At 35.7% G+C, this 23,643-nt stretch overlaps 2 protein-coding genes across 2 annotated transcripts; one reads left to right on the plus strand and one right to left on the minus strand.

Annotated features, from left to right (window-relative positions):
- Positions 1–1,303: 1,303 nt before the first annotated feature.
- On the minus strand, positions 1,304–9,865 carry LOC128993312 (uncharacterized). The gene is made up of 7 exons (XM_054417128.1): positions 9,535–9,865; positions 7,725–8,153; positions 6,185–6,273; positions 4,736–4,892; positions 3,634–3,701; positions 3,174–3,243; positions 1,304–1,850 (listed from the first exon to the last, which is right to left on the minus strand). The coding sequence occupies exons 1-7, from the start codon at positions 9,688–9,690 to the stop codon at positions 1,662–1,664; spliced, it is 1,158 nt and encodes a 385-aa protein (XP_054273103.1). The 5' UTR covers positions 9,691–9,865; the 3' UTR covers positions 1,304–1,661.
- A 1,194-nt stretch (positions 9,866–11,059) lies between these two features.
- LOC128993313 (dual specificity protein phosphatase MPK-4) lies at positions 11,060–22,491 on the plus strand. The gene is made up of 8 exons (XM_054417129.1): positions 11,060–11,232; positions 13,548–13,679; positions 14,136–14,235; positions 14,362–14,448; positions 15,481–15,629; positions 18,891–18,990; positions 20,190–20,413; positions 21,583–22,491. The coding sequence occupies exons 1-8, from the start codon at positions 11,163–11,165 to the stop codon at positions 21,684–21,686; spliced, it is 966 nt and encodes a 321-aa protein (XP_054273104.1). The 5' UTR covers positions 11,060–11,162; the 3' UTR covers positions 21,687–22,491.
- Positions 22,492–23,643: the final 1,152 nt, after the last annotated feature.

Here is a 23,643-nt window from a genome sequence, read left to right on the forward strand (position 1 = left end):
ATTTACTTAAATCTTCTTAAAAAATATAAAACTTTGATATCTATATAATTAATAGGCAAGGCATGCATGTTTCTTTAAAACCTTTTTTCTCAGCTCGTGTGCATTGCAAGGAAAATCTACGCATACTGTTAGAATAGTTATTTGTGTAACTAGTGAGCAAAGTGGCACTTTGCTGCACACGAGAGGCGAGTGCGGAATGTTTCTTGAGTGCAGCAAAGGCCATTTGCGCTCGTGTTCACATTATATTTTTCCTACAGTCACTATAAGAATATAAATCATTAGTCTTTCAAACACTATACAACACGTTTTTAGTTTAGGTTAATGTTAAACCCAGGCTTTGAACAGAATGGGAAACACTGCGCACCAGCTGATTATTACTGTTTTATATCTGTACTCTTGATAATAAATAAAGCTGGGTTTTCCTAGGCGCGGAAGCGGAGAGAGGAACGCGGAGAGCGGAAAAGAAATTAACATGTTGTTCCGCTCCGCTTCTAGGAAAACAGTAACATTAAATTACCTAAGACAAGTGGAGTCCGCTCTCCTCGTTCCTCTCTCCGCTCTCCATTTCCGCGCCTAGGAAAACCCGGCTTTATTTATTATCAAGAGTACACATATAAACAGTAATAATCAGTATTAACAGAATAAACAAGTATGTAAACAGGTGATATTTTTTTATACTGACGAATTTGTAACTTTCTTACTTGCACCAAGAGGAAAACATTTTGTATGCTTGTTCATACTTCTTTCTTGATTTTTCAGGTAACAGGTTTAATTTAACATTTTTTGCAGTTTCTGCCGATTCTTCTGGTGTACACTTATATTCACACTTTCATCATTACTTTCACTGAGTTCATTATTCTCAAACCTGTTAGGCCCACTTATAATTATTCTTTCAAATACAGTACTTACTACACTTTTGGTTATGTTCAAACCAAGTGTTGAATGAAAATAGAATATAAACACGAAATGACAGGTCAAATCGTAGTATCAATAGTCAATGATAGTAGTTATTTAGTAGCAGTATCTTTAAATGTTGCCAACCTATTTCCAAGCATACACGGATTACGTGCATAATAAAACCACACTGTTTTGTGTTGTTTAGTTGGAATACTGGTGTGCGCCAAAGTATAAACCGTGCGACAAAGTATAAACGGTGCGACAAAGTAAGTAAATGCAGCAATTAGCAGCTTAGCTACTAAGGCTGTCATTTTCTATTTGTAATTTACTAGCTGAACAATTCTATTATCATAATTCTTTTAGACTTTTACAAAAGGATTCTTTTGGATTAAAAATAAACAATACATAACAATAACACATTTAATGGGACAGAGTTCTATTTACATAAAATTAACATTTGAATAAATTATAACACATTAATATAACAGGATGCAACACAACCGTGTTAAACGTACTTGAAAACTACTTTGGATTCAAATTGTGTCAACATTATCTTTCAGGCATGAAAATGTACTATTTTTATTATGAAATTGTGCTCCTTTTAACATATTTCTACTACAATAAAACCTGCGAGGAATCCTAATTTCCAATTCATTTTCTTTAGAAATCACTAGAGAGACATTTAGGATGAAAGTAGCGAGACATTGTGGCTTCAACTTAATGTAAGTTGAGTCTACTTGCAACTAAACAAAAGTGTGACTTGTTCAAGCTATCTTGTCTAGTGGGAGCATGGCGTGCTGTAGACACTCTGTGTTCTCCTGGAACAAGGAGAGAAGCTGGGAGAGGTCCAGGTTGTCCCGCGGGACTAGACCCAACATCAGGGCCAGCTTGGTTGCCAGAGGGGACTTGAGTTGGTTGACAGGCTGAAGCTTTTCTTCCGGGTCCGGTTGCATCTGTAAAACATAACTTGGTGTTACAAATAAGTTTGTAGTGCAGACATCACAATAATATGTGTTTTTAGGATTTAGTGCAAAGTTTTGCATTTCTTGTGCCAGTTTGGACTTTTTCCCATTCATGTTTAAGCCCTGCTAGCCTTACAAAAAATCCTAAAAACCTACACCTTGTGCTCTATGTTGCATCCTTAACCACAAAAATAAATGTTTGTTTTTTATAATATTTGTAGTAGGCCTATAGTAGTGTCAACTTTTCGGCCCGACCTACTTTGTTACCTCACTCTTACTGCTGAGGACTGTACCAAGTAGTCATATATTATTTGGGTGAGGTTTATTAAGTCCAAATTTTACAAAGTCCAAAAGTAAAATATTAAATAAACATAGCAATTCACAACCTCCAAATGTCACTAAGTCCAAAAAAAAAAAACAAATCTTAAATAAACCTTGTTTCACAATGTCCAAATTTCACAGTCCAAACTAAGACCAAAGTACAGTCCGGGCCAGAAGTGCTGCATGGTGCACGTTCTTGTATTGTAGTCACGCGTCACAAAACAACATTGTGGATCCATAGATGAGTTGTAAAGAGTGTACAGTAGTGGTATTAAAAACCAACGATCCAATGTACTATATATATTTGTAAATTTAGATAAACAAAGTTTATAATATCATGCCGCTAACTGCCACTGTGTCACTTTTCTAGTGTATTACTGTATCATACAACTACTGTAGGGTAAAACAAACAAAAACTGTTCCAGTAGCGGAATAATAAGTTAGTAGTAATTAACAAATTCTTAATTATTGTTATTAAAAATTACTATACAGCGTGATTTTAAATTATTGTTACACTTTTGAAACTCTATAAATGAAAAACTACACAACCTATTGTCACGGGGTGAGAATCAATTGAAAGAGGAGATTCTGTAGTTTTGTATGACACCACTTTGGTAAACATAGTTGCAAAATTAGCCTCTACAGGCGTTATTAAATTTTAACTACGGTTTTGAATTAATTATACAATTTAAAATTTATGAAATTTGCTGCGTAAAAATTTTCAAACAAAATGGCAGGGATTTAATAAAGAAAAATAACAAGATTATGGCTAAAAATATAAATGCTCTCTCTGTAGTTGAGCGCGCTGGCGGACGGTGCTTGCAATCTGACTGTGCCAACCACTGCAGCAACTTCTGGCCAAGACTGTACTTTTGGCCATAATGAAATTTGGACTTAAAGAATCGCTCTGCTTAAAGAAAACTGTTTTCTACATACGCTATATATTTTATTTCGCTTATATCAAGCTTTAAAATATATATTGGAGATTCTTACCTTGTCTACTATGTGCTTGTACACTTTTCCGTCAGCACCAACATAGAATATGGAGAATCCATCGTACCAACTGAAAGTATTTTGACTATCGTTAGAAAAATAAATAGAGTACAACGTAAGTTGTCTACTTACATATAGGAACTAAGGCATCCACGGCATGGTTATAAGTTTATCTCTGTAGCTTGTTTGTACCCAGAAAACCCAAGTTTGTTGTGTTACCTAGTAAATATTTATATCAAATAAAAAATCAGCAAGAGCTAGACGTAAAAACCTACGTAAACTACTGTATTAAGGAACGTACACTAAATCGTCCTTCAAAATTATTTCAACAACTTTCATGTAAGTACTTTCTAATGTGAATGAATCCATTGGAAAGCACTATTTGTGGTTTACATTTTGATTTTACATTTTTTAAGTTTTTTTCTTCTCCAAATAGTTGAAAATTGTTTAGTCTACTTACGATTCAGACTCTCTGTCAATTGCCTCCCTTATCTTCAAAATGTTGAATTTCCAGAAGTTCATAAACACCTGGAATAAATATTTTACTAATTTATACCCTTACTGGATAATTTTTCTTAAAACTAGTCTCAGCATGTCTACACTAAAAACTATAGGCTTTGTATCTCATTGTGGGATCTCTTTACAATTTTGATTTAAAACATTTCCTTGATGTATCTATCTGGCTAGGTATTGTTTTAAAATCTGCGTACAGTACAGTACCTGGGTGTACACGAGGCTAGAATTGATTAGTGCTTATAAATTAGTCCCTTGTAAATTATCCATTAGCAAAAATAACTAGCACACTAGTATTTTATTTGCTGCTAGTCGCTTTCACATGTTACAAGCACAAACAAGTGGGGAGGGTAGTCACGTGACCACTAGCGCTGGCGAATTAGCGCGCTACTAGGGGGGTGTGTGCACCTCTGAGAGCGCCAGTGCTAATCGCCACTCGCCAGGACAAGACAGTTGCTACTTGTTTGTCAAGTAGAGTGGTTATGGACAGTTCTTCCACTGCCTGTTCTCTTAAACGAGTAATCAAAGCACCAAGAATTTCTCACCTAAACCACTTTTGAACCCGAAATCTCATCTCTTTTTATTAAGTTCCTTTTCATAGAACTCCTTTGAACATCAATTCTTACAATTTGTCTAAAAAAAATTGTAATTTAAAGGAACAGAAACCATTTGTAAAACTGAAATTGTAAGTCTGAACACTTAATTCTACAACTGGCTAGCACTAATAACAGCGACAATAACTAGCCACGTGTAGATGGGAACTTTTGCGCTAATGTGCCCAGCTTGTATTAATAACAAATATTAGCTGTTACTAAACTAGCCTAGTGTACACGGGCCTTATGATATTCCTTTTTAAATGATTTATAAACATATAAGAAAATATTACTAATTATTCTCCACTGAGTGAAAATGATGAAGAAAAAATGGGGTTCTGTGGCTAATTTTACAATTTCATGGTAGGTCACAAACCAAGATATTTTATCAAGCATGGTAAAACTACAAGGATGGCAATTACTACAAGGAACTTTGATCGGCTAAATCATACTCACCTTCATACCAGAAATTCCCCGTATCCTCCACCTAACCTTTACAGTTCCGTCTTCAGGATGAGCTGTTATTTTGAGAATGTCGAATTTAACATAGGCAAATTTGAAATGACCGATCATCCTTAATAGAGCTATTTGCTTCACGTAATGAAAGATTCCTCTGAAAAGAAACAAAATATTTTTGACACACTTAATACGTGACGGATTAAGCTAAATGTAAAATTGAGAAAAAGCCTGGTTAAATCTATTGTGTTTCAAGAATCATCTAGAAGATTCTTGGATTGTTTTATAGGCTACATAAAAACGTAAAAAAGTTACTAAATCACCATTTTTCAATATCGTTTGAAATTTTTCTTTCTGACTAGTATGTGCATAGAAATTGTCATTTGACATCGATAAAATAATTTACTCATCACTCAATGGTGGAAAAAAGATTGTGATTATTCTTAATAACTGGTACAGTGATATGATAAGGATTTGTCATTTCTGAAAATCATCAGTGCTGGTAATATTTCACATTTTGGCTGCCGGTACATAGTTCTGAACGGACAGTTAACACTGTACTGGATGGTTAACAATGTACTGGATGGTTAACAATGTACTGGATGGTAAACAATTTACTGGATGGTAAACAATTTACTGGATCGTAAACAATTTACTGGATGGTAAACAATGTACTGGATGGTAAACAATTTACTGTAGATGGTTAACAATGTACTGGATGGTTAATAATGTACTGTATGGTTAACAATGTACTGGATGGTTAACAATGTACTGGATGGTAAACAATGTACTGGATGGTAAACAATTTACTGGATGGTAAAAATTTTACTGGATGGTAAACAATTTATACTGGATGGTAAAAAATTTACTGGATGGTAAACAGTGTACTGGATGGTAAACAATTTACAGGATGGTAAACAATTTACAGGATGGTAAACAATTTACTGGATGGTAAACAGTGTACTGGATGGAAAACAATTTACTGGATGGTAAACAATTTACTGGATGGTAAACAATTTACTGGGGATGGTAAACAATTAACTGGATGGTAACAATTTACTGGATGGCAAACAATTTACTGGATGGCAAACAATTTACTGGATGGTAAACAATGTACTGGATGGTAAAAAATTTACTGGATGGTAAACAATGTACTGGATGGTAAACAATGTACTGGATGGTAACAATGTACTGGATGGTAAAAATGTACTGGATGGTAACAATGTACTGGATGGTAACAATGTACTGGATGGTAACAATGTACTGGATGGTAATAATGTAGGCCTACTGGATTGTGGACAACAAATGTGATGGTGGTGAAGAATCTCACAACAAAATAAATCATAAAAATACATAATATATCAATAAATCAATTTAATAAATCATATTAAAACTAATTTTGTAATAAATCTGGTACCTAATTACTAATTACCATTGTCAGCTACTTACACTGTCCTAGTGCCCCTAATGTTGTTTTCAAAAATTAGTTGAGGATGGTATATCGTGTAGTCGAGAGGGTGGACAAAAAGCTTTGGTAACTGAAAAAACAAAATAATATTTTTAATATCTGACATATTACTTATAGAGTATAGAATTACTTTAAATAAAAAGAACAATGAGAAGGCTCAACATAAATGATTGCAAGATTTAATATCATAAAAGGTAAACTGAATTATAAAATAAAGTTTTTAAATAAAAAACTTAAATAAAAACTTTTTAAAATACAGTAGAACCTCTTTAATCCGAACCCCTGTAATCCGAACATCCACTAATCCGAACCCCTCATTGCTGTACTCTATACACAGTACAGCAGTTCTTTATTGTATACTGTATTTAATTTACAGTACTGTTTATTCACCATGTTTACTACTGTATTAAATAAACACTGTACTTTACTTTACAAAACATTTTTTCACTTTTCCCAAAATAATGTTGATCAATTTTAGCCATGTTTTAGCTATTGTTATGTAAAAACAATAATATGTTCTGTAATCCGAGCTATTCAATAGTCCGAACTACCCCTGGTCCCAATTAGTTTGGATTAAAGAGGTTATACTGTACTACGTTCTTAAACAAACTAAAAAGTAGAAAATAGTTTATAAATATGTGGAGAGAATAAATACTTGTAAGATTTAAAACTAAAAATGTGGGCGCATGCAATAGCTAATTTACAATTATTATCTTCAACAATTGAAGTATTATTACCTATTGCATGCGCCCACGTTTCTATTTAGTGTACAACAGCTAGTTAATATAATTAATAGGCCTATTAGTAGGGAGCCTATATTTTCTGGGAACTCGTAATTTAAACTTTACATAAACTAGCAACTATCACTAGACAAGTGTTAGAAAGACAGGGACCCCCCTTCTTCACTGATTCAATAAAAATATCGATATCAAAGCCATGGTATCCATCGCTGGTGTGCACAATGAAACAAAGCCAAGTATGTGAACTGCAGTGCAATGACCGACTGCATGTGTGAACACACTGACATAGCTGTATTGGTACGCCACAGAGCTGTTGGCTGGATATCCACGGCAAGCCACTAGGAAGCAGTGCCAGCTGGTTGTCTATGACAGAGCTTGTCGCAGCTGCCGTAAGCTCATGTTAAACGTTGTGTTTACGACCTAGTCACAGCCTGGCCAATAGATGTGTCGCTTGTGAATCAGGCCTTAGGCCTAGTTACTATTATTAACACTCAAAACAAAATTTCACAATTTCCAAAAATGCCTAGATCTCAATGATCATAATACACATTAGCAGGAAGATTGCTTAGGTTTTCAAAATCAATTTTTCAAAATACCGTAATAATTTAGCCTGCTTAAACTAGCATGAGTAAGTAAGTTATCCAACCATATATTTAGGATTGTGTTCTTTTTTAAACCTTAGAAACTAGTTTTAAGTAGGCCTACTGGTTCGGTTTCTTTATAGTATACCCATACTATTTAAAGAAACCGAACCAGTACGGTATTATATTTTATCACTTACATTTTCGGATAAAACATTGAAGACATGTTCAAGCTGTTCAGCCGAAGGTCTTCCACTGGTACCATTTGATGGTTCTGGTGTCGGGTCTTTACTTGCCTCTGAGAGCACAATCATTCGTTTTTCATAATCAGAAAACATTTCAACAGACGGTTTGCTGAAGGAAAGTGAGCGCAAATGGCCATTGTACAAGTAAATTTCTTTGGCTAAACTGTTCACAGGTGTTTGAAGTTTATATTTGTTTGGTAAATTGTTGGTGCTTGAGTTTTCTTCGTAGTTATGGTATTCTATGTCGGCCAAGTCAGGTTTGGGAAAGTTTCCGTTCGATGATTCAGAAAAAGATGGTGTTGCTACACAGTTGTTTGAAGGAGTTAATTTATCGTCAATCAATTTCACAGCTGGAACGCTGCTCAGATTTCTCTTGCATAAAAACTGAAACAAATATTAACTAAGTAGGTCATTGTCATGGTACCTAAAATAATAAGACTAAGATAGGTAGGTAGGTAGGTTATGGGGGGGGGGACTTACACTACCTAGGTTAAGATATGAATACCTAGTTTTAAAAACTACTTAGCTGACAAATTTCTACAGATTGAACAAAAAAAAGAAAAGTTTCTCTACTTTGGCAATTAGGATGTGTACAACCTCTATACTTCCAACCTTGATATCCCTTTTTACAAACTAAACAAAAAGAAGAAAAGTTTCTCCACATTGGCAATTGGGATGTGTAGGCTTACAACTGACTACGGGTACCGTACCTCTAGATACATGGTACCTACTTTCAACCTTGATATCCCTTTCTACAGACTGAACAAAAAAATAAAAGTTTCTCCATATTGGCAATTAGAAAAAATGGTAGTGTGCACTGGATGAATATTGACTTCTAAAGCCTATGGGCTTATATATAGCTTAGGCTATGGGTCAATGCCATTTTGAAGACTTGACGGTGGACATAAAATGCAACCTGGACAGTTCCCTTTATCTTTCACTTAAAATGCCTGTTGCCTATAGCCGAAGTTAATACTATTGTACTAAATAAGCCAAGTCTTCAAAGTCCAAAGATAACTTAGTTGTTGTGGTTGTGTCGTGCTCTGGCCACTTAGTGGAACACAGCTACGACTAAGTAACTTAGTCAAGGTTTTTGTCGTGGTCTAGCTTGTGTCATTATACCCTTGTGACTAAATCCGGCTGCACTTTACTTTAGGTCCTTCAGTCATTCAAATGAAAATATCGATCGGTATATCGATTGTACGATAAGTTATATCGTTTGGTAAGTTAGGTAAGGTTAACCTAACCTAACCAACCAAACGATATATCGAATGAAACAATCGAATAATCGATATTTTCATTCGAATGAGTGTAGGACCTAAAGTAAAGTGCAGCCCTAAATCCTTCTCTAGGCTGCACTTTACTTGACGTCCTACACTCATTCGATTGTTTTTTCGATTCGATATTTTCATTTGATTGTTTCACTCGATATATCATTTGGTTAGTTGGGTTAGGTTAACCTTACCTAACTAACCAAACGATATATCGAGTGAAACAATCAAATGAAAATATCGATCGATATTTTCATTCGAATGAGTGTAGGACGTCAAGTAAAGTGCAGCCCTTCTCTACTCAGCGGCTGTACAAGACAATTTCAGCAAAGCAGAATAAAGTGCCTAGTTCATTGTGCTAACTTAATGCAATGAGTACCCATCTATAATTCACTCCAACTTGTAGTAGTCTAGGTAATGTGGTTGAGAAACTGTACTGTAAGTAGGCCTACCCCTCTATTCACACAATTAGATTTATACATTGATCCACTTACCTCTGAGAGGAATGCTGATCTGACATATCCCCCTTTGATACTGGACTTTGATTCAGAAAAACTTGTATTCAGCAATAAAATATGTTTCCTCATGTTAGGGATAACCTGAGCCGCAGGAACAACTTTACGACAGACGGATCTTAAAGTACCTGCCATTAGTTTAAACCTATTTAGGAGTATTGCACCATCTCGCTACAAACTAACTGAGTATTTTCCCAAACACAACAATCAATGGATGAGAATATCCACTCGAACATGTACTAGCAATACTAGCATTTAAATTAAATAAAAATATAGGCTACACACAGTACGTACGGTTAAGGTTTTTAGCAACTCGAAAAACCTAACCCAACTTCAGTGTTCAGTCTCCACTCTCCAGTAACTCCACTCCACTCCAACTCCAAGCAAGGCGTGACTCCACTGTCCACTCCCACTCCACTCTCCACTCCAACTCAACTACACTGGCGTCTAATTTTCCCCTTACAGAAACTGATGAGAACCTTTTCTGCGAAAGAGTGGGGGATTGTGGGAGAGCCCCTCACGTCGATTTAAGAAAATCTTTAAATTTATTTTATAATATTTTAGTTTGAAAATTAAATTTTTAGCTATAAAATTAATTTTAAAATTTTTAATTATAGAATTAAACTGTCATAACCTAACCTAACCAACCAAACTTGCTGATAATATAAGATATAAAATAAAAATCGAACGAAGGTTTACTTATAATTAATTTTGTATTATAAAATTAATTTTAAAATTTCTTATTATAAAATTAAACTGCCATAACCTAACCGAACCAACTAAACTTGCTGATAATAAAAAAATATATAAGTTAAATTAAAAATCTAATGAAGGTTTACTAATTTAAAGAAATATTTCTGTTCATAAATAAAATTATAAATGCCTCAAATTCTAACAAAAGATGTACAGTTAAGAAGTATTCGCAATCTAAGCAAAACCTTGGACAAAAAGTTAGTGTCACCGGTGGAATTCGAACTGGGGAGTGGGGACCTCCAGATCACGAGTCCGAGACGCTATCTTTCAACTACGCCACAAACGCCGATGGAAAGATTTCGTCTCGTTACGCAGTGTTGCCACACAGCTTCGGAAGAAATCCGTCCTTACAAGCATAAAAATCCCGCCTTTCCCTCTCTAATCTGCGCACAATACGTTAAAAATACGTGCACAATCCGCGTACTCTGTAAATTAACCTGAGTCTAATATAGTGCTAAAAAACAAGTTTTTCCATTAATTTTTTCACCTATAACGAAATGTAACACTCAAATATTTTACAGGATGTTTACCGTGTATGTGTGCTTTCAATATTGATTGAACAGATACAAAAAATATTCAGTGAAGAAAAATAATAATGCTAAGTTATTGCATATACGAAAAATTAAAAATTATTTCATATTATGTATTGTACTTATGCTGCATTTGTATCATTTGTAACTATTTATTTTTCTCACGTTGGCGACTTGGTTTACAGTCAATAGTTACAGTACAGTTTGTCGTCTGCGTCTGGTTTGTTTGTTTACTTAAATTTGATTAGTCTTGATCGAAATCGTGAACTGAATTTAAAATGATTTTGATTAGGTAATATCGCATTACAAATCAAGTCATTCAAAATGTTAAAACGAGAAGATTTTGATGCTGGGCCGACCAGTTTAGATAGTATTGAGAAAGGTTTGTTTTTAGGTAAGCATTCTGAACACGTTTTTACATTCAGCTAAGTACACATTATGTACCGGTAGGCCTACTTCAATAATTTACCTTATTACCTCCTCCTTGGCTTGATACCAGCATAAGCTGGATAGGCTGCGTCAATATTTACAATTAAAAAAATAAAACTAATATTTACAGTACATATATACAAACTTCCATTTAGTCGGATTTTCGTATGGTCATTAGACCAAGAAGAACTTAAATAAACTTAATGGCGGTGGATTTAAAGTCCTGTGAGGTCGTCCTCAAAGAACTCCTTGAGAGAGTGTAGTTGCTGTGTATGGTGAGTATAGCCTACCCAAGTCAGCAAATATAGGCTTGCAATGCTCCTGTCGCCCACTGCCAGTCATGATTCTCAGAGCTTTCTTCTGCTGCTTAAGGATTCTGGAGACATTGGCTGCATGACCCCATAGCTGGAGATCGCAAGTAACGTGACTGTAGAATAAAGCGTGGTAGAACACAACTAGGTAAGCTTTATCAACTAGTCTCGTTAACTTGCCCCCAGAGGGGTGGCAACTGCCGGCACTTCAGGTAAGGCCAAAGTTATAGACGACTGGGATTGCCAGCCCTCAGGGGAGCCCCCAGTGACATTCCTCCATCCAGGATGGTGGGGTGTTTAGCTCTCAGAGTGTAATTCTCTGACCTGTGGCTGTGGTTCTATGGGCTAGCCCTGCCTGTTGTGTACAACTAACATTTTGTGAGGCAAATCCTCGGCTCTGGAAGTAGCCTCTTCCTGGGAGGTGAAAGACGGGCAATTGCTAAGTCCCCAAAGGGGAGGTAACTGTTCGGGGTTGGAATCGGCATTTCAAGTAGGCCATAGTCATGGACGTCTGGGATGCGCCAGCCCCTTAGGGGGAGCCCCCAGTGACATTCCTCCATCGAGGTTGGTGGGGTGTTTAGCTCTCGGAGAGGTGGAAGTGCGCCATCATTTCTCCCATTTACCTGTGACTATGGTCCTATGGGTTTCGGCCTGCTTGCTTTGTGCGACCAACATTTTGTGTGGCAAATCCTCGACTTTGGAAGTAGCCTTTCCTGGAGGTGAAATCAGGCGAGTACCCGTAAGCTCACGGGGATACTCTAGGGGAACGGAACTTTCCGCAGTGTGAGGGCAAGGCTGGGCGCACTCCATCAGCCAATCCCTGTCTCTGAGCCCGGGAGGTATGGTTATCTAGAGTGTGGGGGGTTTTCTCCGGAACCTCAATTGAGTTAAGGGTGTCGCCACCTTTGGTGGATAGGTTCATCCGGGTGGGTCCCATTTCTATACCTGCCTCCTTTTGGGGAACCCTGATGGCCCGGCAGTGATGTTGGGTTAGATGGGCAAATGAAGTAGATCGGGTGCTGGGATCAAGCCTGCAGGGGGTATCTGGGGATCTATCGCCCTAGTTATCCCTGGTTTCCCAGCGAATGAGATAGCCTCAATCGGGTAGTGGTGTAAATAGGGGGTTGGGGTTCCCCTGTCAGCTTGCTGACGGTCCCCTTCCTCCTGGCTTTGATGGCGGGTTATGGCCTGCCAGGGATTAGATAGGTCCCAAGTGTCGCTGGCACTATGTTGCGTCCATGGACACCATCATGGTCTGTCGGGGTTTCGGCCCTGGGGGAACCCAGTTGGAGGGATGTAAGACCAAGTAACCGGTACCCCTGGTTAGGATTGAGGGGCAACCCTCTTTCTGAAGGGTTGCTTCGGCAGCCGGTGAGCCTGATGACCTTAAGTCATCCACGCATGGTGTGTGAGATTTGAGACCAGTGATTATGTGTCTAAATACAATGCTCTCCTAAATTTAAGTCGAATATCACAGTAAACGGTCCGTTTTAATGAGTTTTTGGAGACGTCGGTTTAACCGGAAAAGCCGTTATCCGGACTGGCCTCGGTCCCGAGGAGTCCGGATAAGAGTGAGTCTACTGTATGTCAAATTTTTAGGCATCTCTATCGATAGGAATCTGAACTATTTCTCTCATACTAATTGTGTGACTGCGAAGTTAGGCGATCACGCGAACACAACAAAATCGGTAACACCTCCCACAATTACCTAAGGCACATCATCATCATTACCCACGCGCAAGGCCCCTTTTGCTTGTGGCTGCAACCTAGTAACCCGGCACTGGTAGCTGTACAATTAACATGCCGGTAACTGAGTGTATAGTTGTTAAGTAAGTGAGGGTACAACAGCATGTTTTTTTTATAACTTTAATGCTGGTTACACAGAAGTTAGCGTAGTCTACTTGAGTGATTTGAGTAGGCCTACACTACAGGCAGACTCTAACCTATTTATTTGATTTTTATTTTGTAGGAAACTTGACAGCAGCAACAGATAAGAATGTCATAGAGGGAAACAAAATAAACAGAATTCTCACAGTTGACTCCTGTCCTCTGCCGCAAAAAATCACAGATATTTCAGGAATCAAAACATTGTTTATTCAAGGTAAATTTTCTAGATTGAATTCTCAATTTATTTTGAGTACCTAGGCCTATAGTATGCGTGCTTCCTATCTGATGTGCAAAGTCGGAGCATCAAAATAGAATGTGATAGTCTTGAGTTCCTACCTAGTGGGTTTCACAGTTGACATTACAATAGTGTATTTAGTAAAATAGAAAACAGAATTATCTTCAGTTCTGTTATAGAACTTACTAAAATATGATGTTATAATGTATATCTTAACAGTAAACAAAACTGTAAAAATATTATTTAGATTGAGACAGAGATCAAATGCTGTGTAATTAACTGATACCGAGTGAAATATGAGATTTTAATGAATTGGCCCTTATTTTAAAAATACCCCTCGTAGTATTTAAGTGGTTAATAACTATTATTACTACTCTTGGAGTAATAATTAAATTGTACAGATTAGGGTGATGTTTGATAAAAGTTTTGTTGCAGTCACTGACCTACCCCATGAAGATCTTCTAGGACATTTTGAGGAAGCTTATAACTTTATAAAAGAAGCACAAGACCGAGATGAAATCGTTTTAGTCCACTGGTAAGGTTCCTAGGGATTTTTTAGCTTTAAATTATTCCTCAATCATAAACTTTAATCACTAGTCCTATTCTTGAAAACTCTTTATTTACGTGATGATAATCTGTATCATTAAAACTTGTGTTTCAGCTACTTTGGCGTTTCCCGCAGTGCTACAATTGTTATCGCCTTCATGATGAAGAAATACAGCCTTACCTATTCCGAAGCACTTGAAAGGTAATTGTATCTTTATTCTATACTAAATCTTATTTGATAGAAACTGTGTCTACATAGCTAGTCTCGGCTGGTCTGGTCGTTACAGGACGCAACATTGTCTTGAAGCTCCTGGTTGAAATGATGCTAATCACCGATATCTTGAGGCCCAACCCTTACCTACCTTTTGCTAAATGTCCGAAAAAATAAAAGGGATGGTTCTCTCAGTCAAAACTTTTTCTGTACCGGTATTACCCTACTAAAATTTTGTATGAAATTAACAAATTATTCTTTAGAATAGAGGGTGAACCTGAAAATAAAAATGATTATTTTGCTAGTTTGTATGAGGGAGAGGGTATGGTGTTTATTACTGGTCTGATTGCAACAGCGAATTTTACCCTAAATTGATGAACCTAACTGACATCACCCTAGAAGAGAACGAAACCAAAATATTAGAACTTAATCCAAAATTTCATCCTAATACATCTACTCTCAATCACAAAAACATAACCAAATCATTAATTGATACAAAAGTAGCACTACAAATGGTAAAATAGAGATCAAATAAGATATGGTGTATCTGATATAATTTGTAAAAAGATTAAACACAACCACCCAATCAATAAACCTTTCACCGAAAATAAAACCATGTAGACAACAAAACAAAAACTCATTGCAAACAATGCACAAATCCTACCAGCAGACAAATCTAATTCCACTGTCATTATTAATGAAGATGAACTAAACGTCAAAATAAATAAATACTTCCAGAAAAGCAAAATTAAAGAAATAAAGGACACAACAAAAGTATACAACAAGGAAATAAAATATTTCCTAAACAAAAACTGTATTATCAATCCAGAACAGAACTTTTATACAACAACAACGCATCGCCACCAATCTTTAAGCTCCTAATAAAAACGCACAAGGAGGGTAATCCAATCAGACCTCTAACAAATGATTCTCCTACCACGATAGACTAACTACTTATCCTTCTATGTGTTAGCTTATGCAGAGCCTCTTAAGCTTCAAAGTAACACAATTAAATTGTTCCAGAGTGAAGAGTCAACGTAGATTTGTCGGACCAAATGCAGGGTTCCAAGCTCAACTGGAGCTTTATGAAAGGATGGGTTACACTCTAGATCGGAGTAACGCTCAGTACAGAATGTATCGGTTGAAACTGGCTGCTGATAAAGTCAAGAAAGGTAAGTTTACGATTTGTTGACTGAAATGTTGAGTATTTAATCTATTGGAAAATATTCTACTGATACAATCCAGCATCAGAGATAGTATATTCTAACTAAATTATTTTAACTAACTTGCAATTCTGTAAGCTCCTTTAATTGTTGCTATACTGATTATCATGAGTAACTCAACTTAACATATCCTTTATTCACAATCATTTATGGATAAGTAAAAAAAAGTGCTGAAAACAATGGATGACCTACCTAATGCCCTACAATCCTAGATACAAGCTTACAACTACAGTAGGGCCTTATGAGCATTATAATTTGCATTTTATCAACATTGTAATGGATGTTCAAACAAATTCTATAAGCTATCTTATTAGTTTTATGTGGTTTTATCAAGACATAATAGTATACTAAAACTCTTCTAATTTTATCAGCATTTTGTAGCTGTTTTGCCTGATGCTTTTGAATTTATTTGCATTCTTTACATAATTATTTTGTGAATTTCCTGTACCGTTTAAAACATCTATTATGTTTGTTTCAGTAACTTAAACAGGTTTTTGGTGTTGTAGCTACAAGGTAAAATAATAAAAAACTAATTTCACAGTCAGCTGCACTGTAGTTTTACTTGCAATTCACTCAGTATTCACCATATTTGAAAACAGTAAACTACCAATTATCCGAGCCCCAGTTATCCGAGCCCTCGCTTTATCTGAGGTCGTTTTTCGGCTAAATATGTATTTGGATTTTCAGTAGGAAAACAATAATTACTTTATTATAGTATGTTTATATTTAAAGAAACATAAACATATCAATTAATTTGCAATTTATTGAAATGAATACAGTACTTGGAATAACCAAAACTTATTATTTTAACGTTAGAATGAACCGCAATATCCTTAAAAATTAAAATCACATAGAACTAGGTTGGCCGGTACCAATAGCAAACTGGACTGGACGAAATGTCTGCAGAACATAAACAATAGCAGTGTCAACCAGTCTTCTGCATTTCTATGTTTTGATGTAGACACGATTGTGTCAAGTTATAGATCAGGTCAAACTTAAAAAATGTAATTTAATACTTTTAACACGTTGACTGCGCGCGCCGACTTTACAGGCGCTCCCCAGTGGCGGGCGAAGCCCCGGCGCGCAACCGAATCAGCGAACGCAATTGGCATTCAAATATTTCAGTCTGACGAATCACAAAAGAGCAGTGGTGACTGTGCTGCGTTACCCCGAGAGTGGATGTAGTTCACTGAAACACCCAAAGGTAGCAGCACTGCACGGATCCGTATCCAGTGTCTTTGTAATGTGGGTTGAAGAGAAAAAATCCCCAAAACCGGGACAAAAGCATTGCCAGACAGGATTTTACGGGAAATTTTAGTACCAACCTACACCAAAGTAAAGCTCGCATTCTAAGCTGGCAGGCTGGCAACGATTATAACGTCTCCGTCTGAGGCTAAGCTCACACTGACTCAATATATTTCTGTTGGTCTGGTGCCGCCTTTAGTCGGCGCGCGCCACCTGGGAGCGCTGGCGACGCCGACTAAAGTCGGCACGCGCAGTCAACGTGTTAAACAAGAAAGATCACCCTTAGTGTTTTGTTTTAAACAATCTAGTTTGCTTTGGTTTATCATAATTCTAATAATAGGCTATTGTGTTTAAAGCTTTTCAAGACAATTAAAAAGGGTTGAACATGTTCGAGGTGTAATTTTTGTCTTTAACAATACTAAATTATTGGGAAAAGAAGGTTACATCAAAATTACATTAAGTTATTACTTATCATTTTTAACTCGCTATGTGTTGTTTAAAGATATATTTTACAAGTATTTAACTTCTGAAACCCTTACCTCAAAATCCACGAGACCTCCGTGTTATCCAAGATTTTTGGTAACCGAGGTAGTCTCAGTCCCAACAACCTCAGTTAATTGAGAGTGTACAGTATTTATAATGGTAAAAATCATGTTTTATTACACAAGTAAGCTGCGACACTTCGTGACTTCAAAATCCGTGATATATAGTTGATACGAGTGAAAACGATTATTTCTCTTCATATCCCTATTATTTGCACTGTATCTTATAAAAATTACGAATACTAATTAAACATACTTTGAAAACACAAAACCTCCAAAATCACAGGACCTCCAAATACCCCCGCCGCAGCAAACCTGCAGACTAAGCGAATTTCAACTTGTCTGATTAATTTTTTGCTCAAATATTTCCATGAATAAGACATATTTATTCCCAATTTAAATAACATTTCAACTGACCTACTAATAGAGCTATTGCCACAATATTCACCTTGCACTGATTGTAGTACAGAAAGAAGGAAACTCATCTAGCTGTAACATGTCCTTATAAAGTGGACGATTTAAAAAAATGAGCACATCTGTCTGAGGGGTTATACTGTATTATATATTTTCATTTTTGTTAGACTATATATCTTCTCCAACGAAACAACACAAAACAGAGTGGTTCTATTATGCACGTAATCCGTGTACGCTTGGAAATAGGTTGGCAACACAAAGATAATAATACTATGAGCAGCTGATTGACTATTATAACTACGATTTAACCTGTCAGTTCGTGTTTATAGTTCCGGTATTTCTGAACTTTCTGGAATTTTCTTTTAAACGTTTTTAAAACATTCCTACGATCTTAATAAACAAGAAAATACCTTTAAAGCATTTTTTAGGCGCGGAAACCACTGAAAATTACAAAAATATACGGAACTATTTTCTCAAGTCGCGGAGCACATTGCTTGCCGAGGAAAAAATAGCCGAGTGATACGGACCGGGAACTACTTTCTCTAGGGCACCTATTTGTGTTGCCAGCTGAACCTAAAAACGTGTTGTATAGTGTTTGAAAGACTAATTATTTATATGCTTTTTATAGTGACTGTAGGAAAAATATAATGTGTAACACGAGTGCAAAAGGCCTTTGCTGCACTCGAGAGCCTGCGGCTCGTGCGTAAACATTGCTCTCGTGTGCAGCAAAGTGCCACATTGCTCACTAGTTACACAAATAACTATTGTACTTGCAAATCTAGCTGTGGATTCCGAGATTCAAAGTTATTGTTCAGGTTTTTGTTTAACTAATTTCATTGTATGGATATTCTATGGTTTCACAATGTTTATCACAGTTCTTGTAACTCCACATTAATTGTTTTGTTGGCAATGTTCTTTCATGAAGGACAGAACTTCCAGGTTAGTGTGTAAAAAAATCATGATATATCTGACTTGGCTTGGGCCTGATACGTAACCACTAATGTTTCAGTGAAGATACTGCCACTGGACTGCCTGGATGTTATCCAGCCGGATCCATCCCTGATCCGAGTGAGTCCGGATCCTTTGGTATACCGCTGTTGTAGATGCAGGTTTGTTTGTACTTGAGCTCAACAATAATTAAAAATATTAAAATTATTGTCCTGCGCCAGTGACATTTTACAAGAGAAGTCACGAGAGAATTAACGTTTAGTCTTACTGACTTAACTTTGTCATAGTACTTACTTAATGAACAAATAAATACCCGTACGAACCTATTTTATCTTTATTCCCAGGTTGTTTTTGAAGAGTAGCCGTTGAGGTTATTTCACTTCATTCCAAAATATTGATTAAACACTACAATAAATCTCAAATAAACACACTGGGACGGGTGGCGTCGTCCTGTGATCTTAAATTTAAGTCAAATACTGCATACAGTATGCATTCAAACGGTCCGTTTTAATGAGATTTAGGGGACGTCAGTTTAACCGGAAAACCCGTTATCCGGACTGGCCTCGGTCCCGAGAAGTCCGGATAAGAGGGAGTCTACTGTATTTCAAATTTGAGTTAAGGTTTTATTCTGTTTTCGCAAAACTATACATTTCTCTTATTTGAAATATCTACATTTTTAGGGGGATTTTGGTGGGGATATTTTCCTTCTAGGTTTCATAATGAATGTATAATTTTGTATAAGCGGCGAAAAAGTGTTTCTAATTAGTTCACTCACCAACAATATTTTGCTATTTGTCATTAAGATGACTTCTAAGAATGGTAAAAACACACCTTGTCAAACAATCCTTAACATGTACGGTAGTGTCGAATTTTACTTGCTACATATGTTTTGTTGGCTCTTTAACTCCACCATCGTCAGGCTTACAAAATGATCCACTTCTGAAGGTGTCGTCAGAATACGTTACAAACATTTAACATAAAACAAATACGATTACAGATAGGCCTATCAATTCACGCGGGCAGGACTGTAAACTGGAAGTAAACTGAATCACGTTATGACAGACCGACGTGGTCTGGTTGTATGGTCGCCATTTAATAAGAAAGTATTAAGTATTATCAAAATGTACTGTTTGAATAAAGGATTGTTTTATTTGATTTGGAAGCATATTGTTTGTTGTATGTACTGTTTTTTATTGTCGGTTCTAGTTTTGTCGGTATAGCTAGTTTATACACCGTAGTTTTCGACTACGGTATTTTCGGTTCTAGCGGTAGATGCGTTAGTTCGATATCCGGATCCAACCATCACTAATATAATTTAGAAACATTGTGGATGGTTGATTTTTAACGTTACATTTTGCAGACGCATCATTGCGTCGGCTGCTAACTTGATGCCGCACGTCCCGGGAGAGAGGCCGTCGTGGAAGGACCCGACGTGGCCGCAGCGTGTGAGAGAACAGAAGATTTGTTCCGCCACACACTTCGTAGAGCCACTAGCCTGGATGAAGACTGTGCTGAATTCTGAGCAGGGCAAGCTGCACTGTCCCAAGTGTAATAACAAGCTAGGCTCATTCAGCTGGATCATGGGTGGGTTAGTAAAACGTAGATAACATAACATTTTCAACCAATCATATAGGTGCTTAAGTTAAAAGTGCAGCAGTAGGATTTTGGAAATTTGTATTTTGAGGTCATAGCCCGTAACGATGGCAAACATTTATGCCTTAGTTTAGAGTCTAGGATAATGTGCTTAAAAAAAAAAATAAACTTTCTGCCATTTAATTGAACAGGTGTGATAAACATTTATTGAGTTATTTTTCTGCAATATGGTGTGGTTAGCCCTGATAAATCCAACCAATGAGTCTTGTGGTCACATTGTTACCAGGTTGGTCCCTATCCTAAGATTTAGGTTCATCTTTAAAGAAAATCAAGAAATATACAACTCTCTAGAAAGGAGAAATCAGAAAACACTCTGTTTTAAACAACTACATCCTCCAACAGACAAATTATAGGAATATAGTACCATAGACAAATAGAATAAATAGACCGACAGTAGTGCTGCGGTTAGCATATGTTCTGGCATCCACCACTAGGAGTGCCACATAGCAGATCTTTCCTTTGACAGTCTATATTTATTCTATTTGTATATGATAGTACTAACAATTTTGTCATTGAATGGTTAAAATTATTGTTGAACTTGTTCAACAACTAAAACACAAGTGTTTGGCCTTAATGACTCCCCTAAGAGTATATTTTCTTGTATTTAGATTTGGCTCAAATTAAACCAATATATTTATTTAGTCAGAATGTTAAACAATTTGTCTACTTTAATGATACATGTTTCATCAATTTAGCTTATCTTAATGCACTAAAATTAAAATACTTACCACTAGTAGGAATACAACAACATACTGAGGTCGACATATACCTAAGGAAGTGTTTGCTAAGTAGTCTGGGATGGAATATTAAATCCTATCAAGTAATATTTTCTTGGTTCTGATCGTAAACTTTGATTGCCATAAGTTTAGTAGGCTGGCTAACAAACTCAAAAAGATGTAGATTTACAGACGCTCTCCGCATTTTGAGAGAAAATTGCTTTTGCTTACGGGTAAAAATTTACAAATCTGTAGAAGTATTATAACAACTGGTACCTATATGATCAAATGGTTATTGAATAACTAAAAAATTTTGATAGTTTTTAGGAAAAGGGTTAAAAAATCATTAATTAATTACATTTAACATTGATATAAAATTTACAGGTTGCCAGTGCCCATGTGGATCCAAAATTTCACCTGCGTTTTATCTGGTGCCTTCTAAAGTGGAGTGGAGTAATTTTGTTCAAAATGTTCAGGTAACTGTATAAACTCACAAGCTGCAACAAAATGGTCGGATTATCATATACAAATAGTTTTAAGAAAGTGTTTACATATATGTATATTTTATTGACTTTTCATGATAATTTACCAGAACTTTATACATTACTTGTAGTGAGTTTTGAATTTATAAATTTTTGCCATTTACAAATTTTAATATGTACATTTATTGTGTTTTAATGTTACCTTATTAGTGAACTTGAATACCAGTTTAAAAGACTATGCACGTAATATTTATATGTAGAACAATATTTTCATATTGTATTTTGTAAAAAATGAAAATTTATTATGATAATAATAGCATTGAATTTGGATATAAAAGTAGACATCTCATCTTCATGCGTTGGCGGCTGTAGTAATAGCTAAGTTAATCATATTTGGATTAGTCTCTTGGCTTCTCAAAGAGTAAGTTATTATAGTCGGATGTTCTATTTTAGTTTTTTATTCCATGAAATTGATTGGGGGCATAAAATAATATGCTTCCAATATTATATATCCTTAAGATTGCAATAAGTTACTCTAACTTTTCCTCAGATACAATTTTGGTTTAGAAGAAAAAAGGATTGTTGGTGTGTTACAACAGTTTATTCTAATTATTCAGTGGTTCAACTGAACTGAGTTCTTCCTTATTTTGAAACTGGTTAAGAGAGAGTCTACTAACATCAAATATTCAATCGTTCCTTTATTTTGGCAAATACCTGCAGCTAGTTTACATCCCATTGTAGTATTCTATCGTAAATTTACTTATTAGAAAACTTTTAATATTATTTATGTATGTAATGACCTATGTAATTATTTATGTGGATAGGAATGTGTGAATGTTTTAGTATTTATATTTTATACCATTAGAGATAGTAGGCTTAATTGAAGTTGTTTTATAGGAGTAAATTATCGTATGCACTTTATCAAATATTAATTACATTGTTTTGTAAAATAATGTATTTATTTCCGTAGTGGGACCAATTTAAATATTATTTTTTGTAAAAAGAATGGTAATTTAGTTGATAGTTGTAACTACATTGCTGCACAAACAGCGGTGATTTCTGTCTTGCAGTCTAGTTTTCTTAGTTACTCGCAACTAAAATGCATTGAAGGAAAAGGTCTTGCAAACAGAGTGTAAACGTTGATGTTGATTTTTAAAATCCTATTTATCAAGACGGTGTTATGTTCATTATTTTTTATTTTTTGTAATAACAACCTTTATGAAGCATTTGGTGAGTATAATGAAATCAGCATTTCTAGTATTTTCATTATACAGGGTGTCCCGGAACTCTCTACCAATATTTTAGGGCATTGCTCCTGGGTAAGAAACATAACTAAATATCATATTTAAACTGTCCAGAAGTCCTTAGTTACTCACACAGCCGCCATTTTGTTTTTTTCAGTTATTAATTTTTTTCTAAAGAATGATTAAACATACAAAATGAAAACTTTGCACAAACATTTATAACAACTAGACAAAGCTACCAAAAAAATATCACAATTTTTCAAATTCATTAAACAAAATGGCGGTCATTTAAAATTGTTGTAAAATCAATGGTTTTTGAGTTATTTAAGAAAGAAAATTTTAAATGGCCGCCATTTTGTTTTATGAATTTGAAAAATCTTCATAATTTTTTTGCAGCTTTGTCTAGTTGTCATAAATGTTTGCGCAAAGTTTCCATTTCGTATGTTTAACCATTCTTTAGAAAAAAATTAATAACTGAAAAAAACAAAATGGCGGCTGTGTGAGTAACTAAGGACTTCCGAACAATTTAAATATGATATTTAGGTACGTTTCTTACCCAGGATCAATGCCCTAAAATATTGGTAGAGAGTTCCGGGACACCCTGTATATGCAAATTATTGGGAATGAATAAAAACTTGGGGTTTCAAGATATTAAATATCTTAAATCATAAATCATGATTCAGTACCTATTTTGTGTTTCTTTTACATGTGATATATTT

Source organism: Macrosteles quadrilineatus, unplaced genomic scaffold, assembly GCF_028750875.1.
Source record: "Macrosteles quadrilineatus isolate MER2022 unplaced genomic scaffold, UCM_ALF_1.0 Scaffold_4__1_contigs__length_99947679, whole genome shotgun sequence".
NCBI lineage: Eukaryota > Metazoa > Arthropoda > Insecta > Hemiptera > Cicadellidae > Macrosteles > Macrosteles quadrilineatus.

What these genes read in the sequence shown, in the direction of transcription:
- LOC128993312 (XM_054417128.1), bottom strand. Translation starts at nt 9,690, where the DNA reads ATGGCAGGTACTTTAAGATCCGTCTGTCGTAAAGTTGTTCCTGCGGCT. An exon ending in TCAATGTTTTATCCGAAAAT is followed by an intron (nt 6,274 to 7,724) that starts GTAAGTGATAAA and finishes TTGTTTTTTCAG; the next exon opens with TTACCAAAGCTTTTTGTCCA. An exon ending in ACAAGCACATAGTAGACAAG is followed by an intron (nt 1,851 to 3,173) that starts GTAAGAATCTCC and finishes TATGTTTTACAG; the next exon opens with ATGCAACCGGACCCGGAAGA.
- LOC128993313 (XM_054417129.1), top strand. Translation starts at nt 11,163, where the DNA reads ATGTTAAAACGAGAAGATTTTGATGCTGGGCCGACCAGTTTAGATAGT. An exon ending in TGCTGATAAAGTCAAGAAAG is followed by an intron (nt 15,630 to 18,890) that starts GTAAGTTTACGA and finishes CTAATGTTTCAG; the next exon opens with TGAAGATACTGCCACTGGAC. An exon ending in TACCGCTGTTGTAGATGCAG is followed by an intron (nt 18,991 to 20,189) that starts GTTTGTTTGTAC and finishes TACATTTTGCAG; the next exon opens with ACGCATCATTGCGTCGGCTG.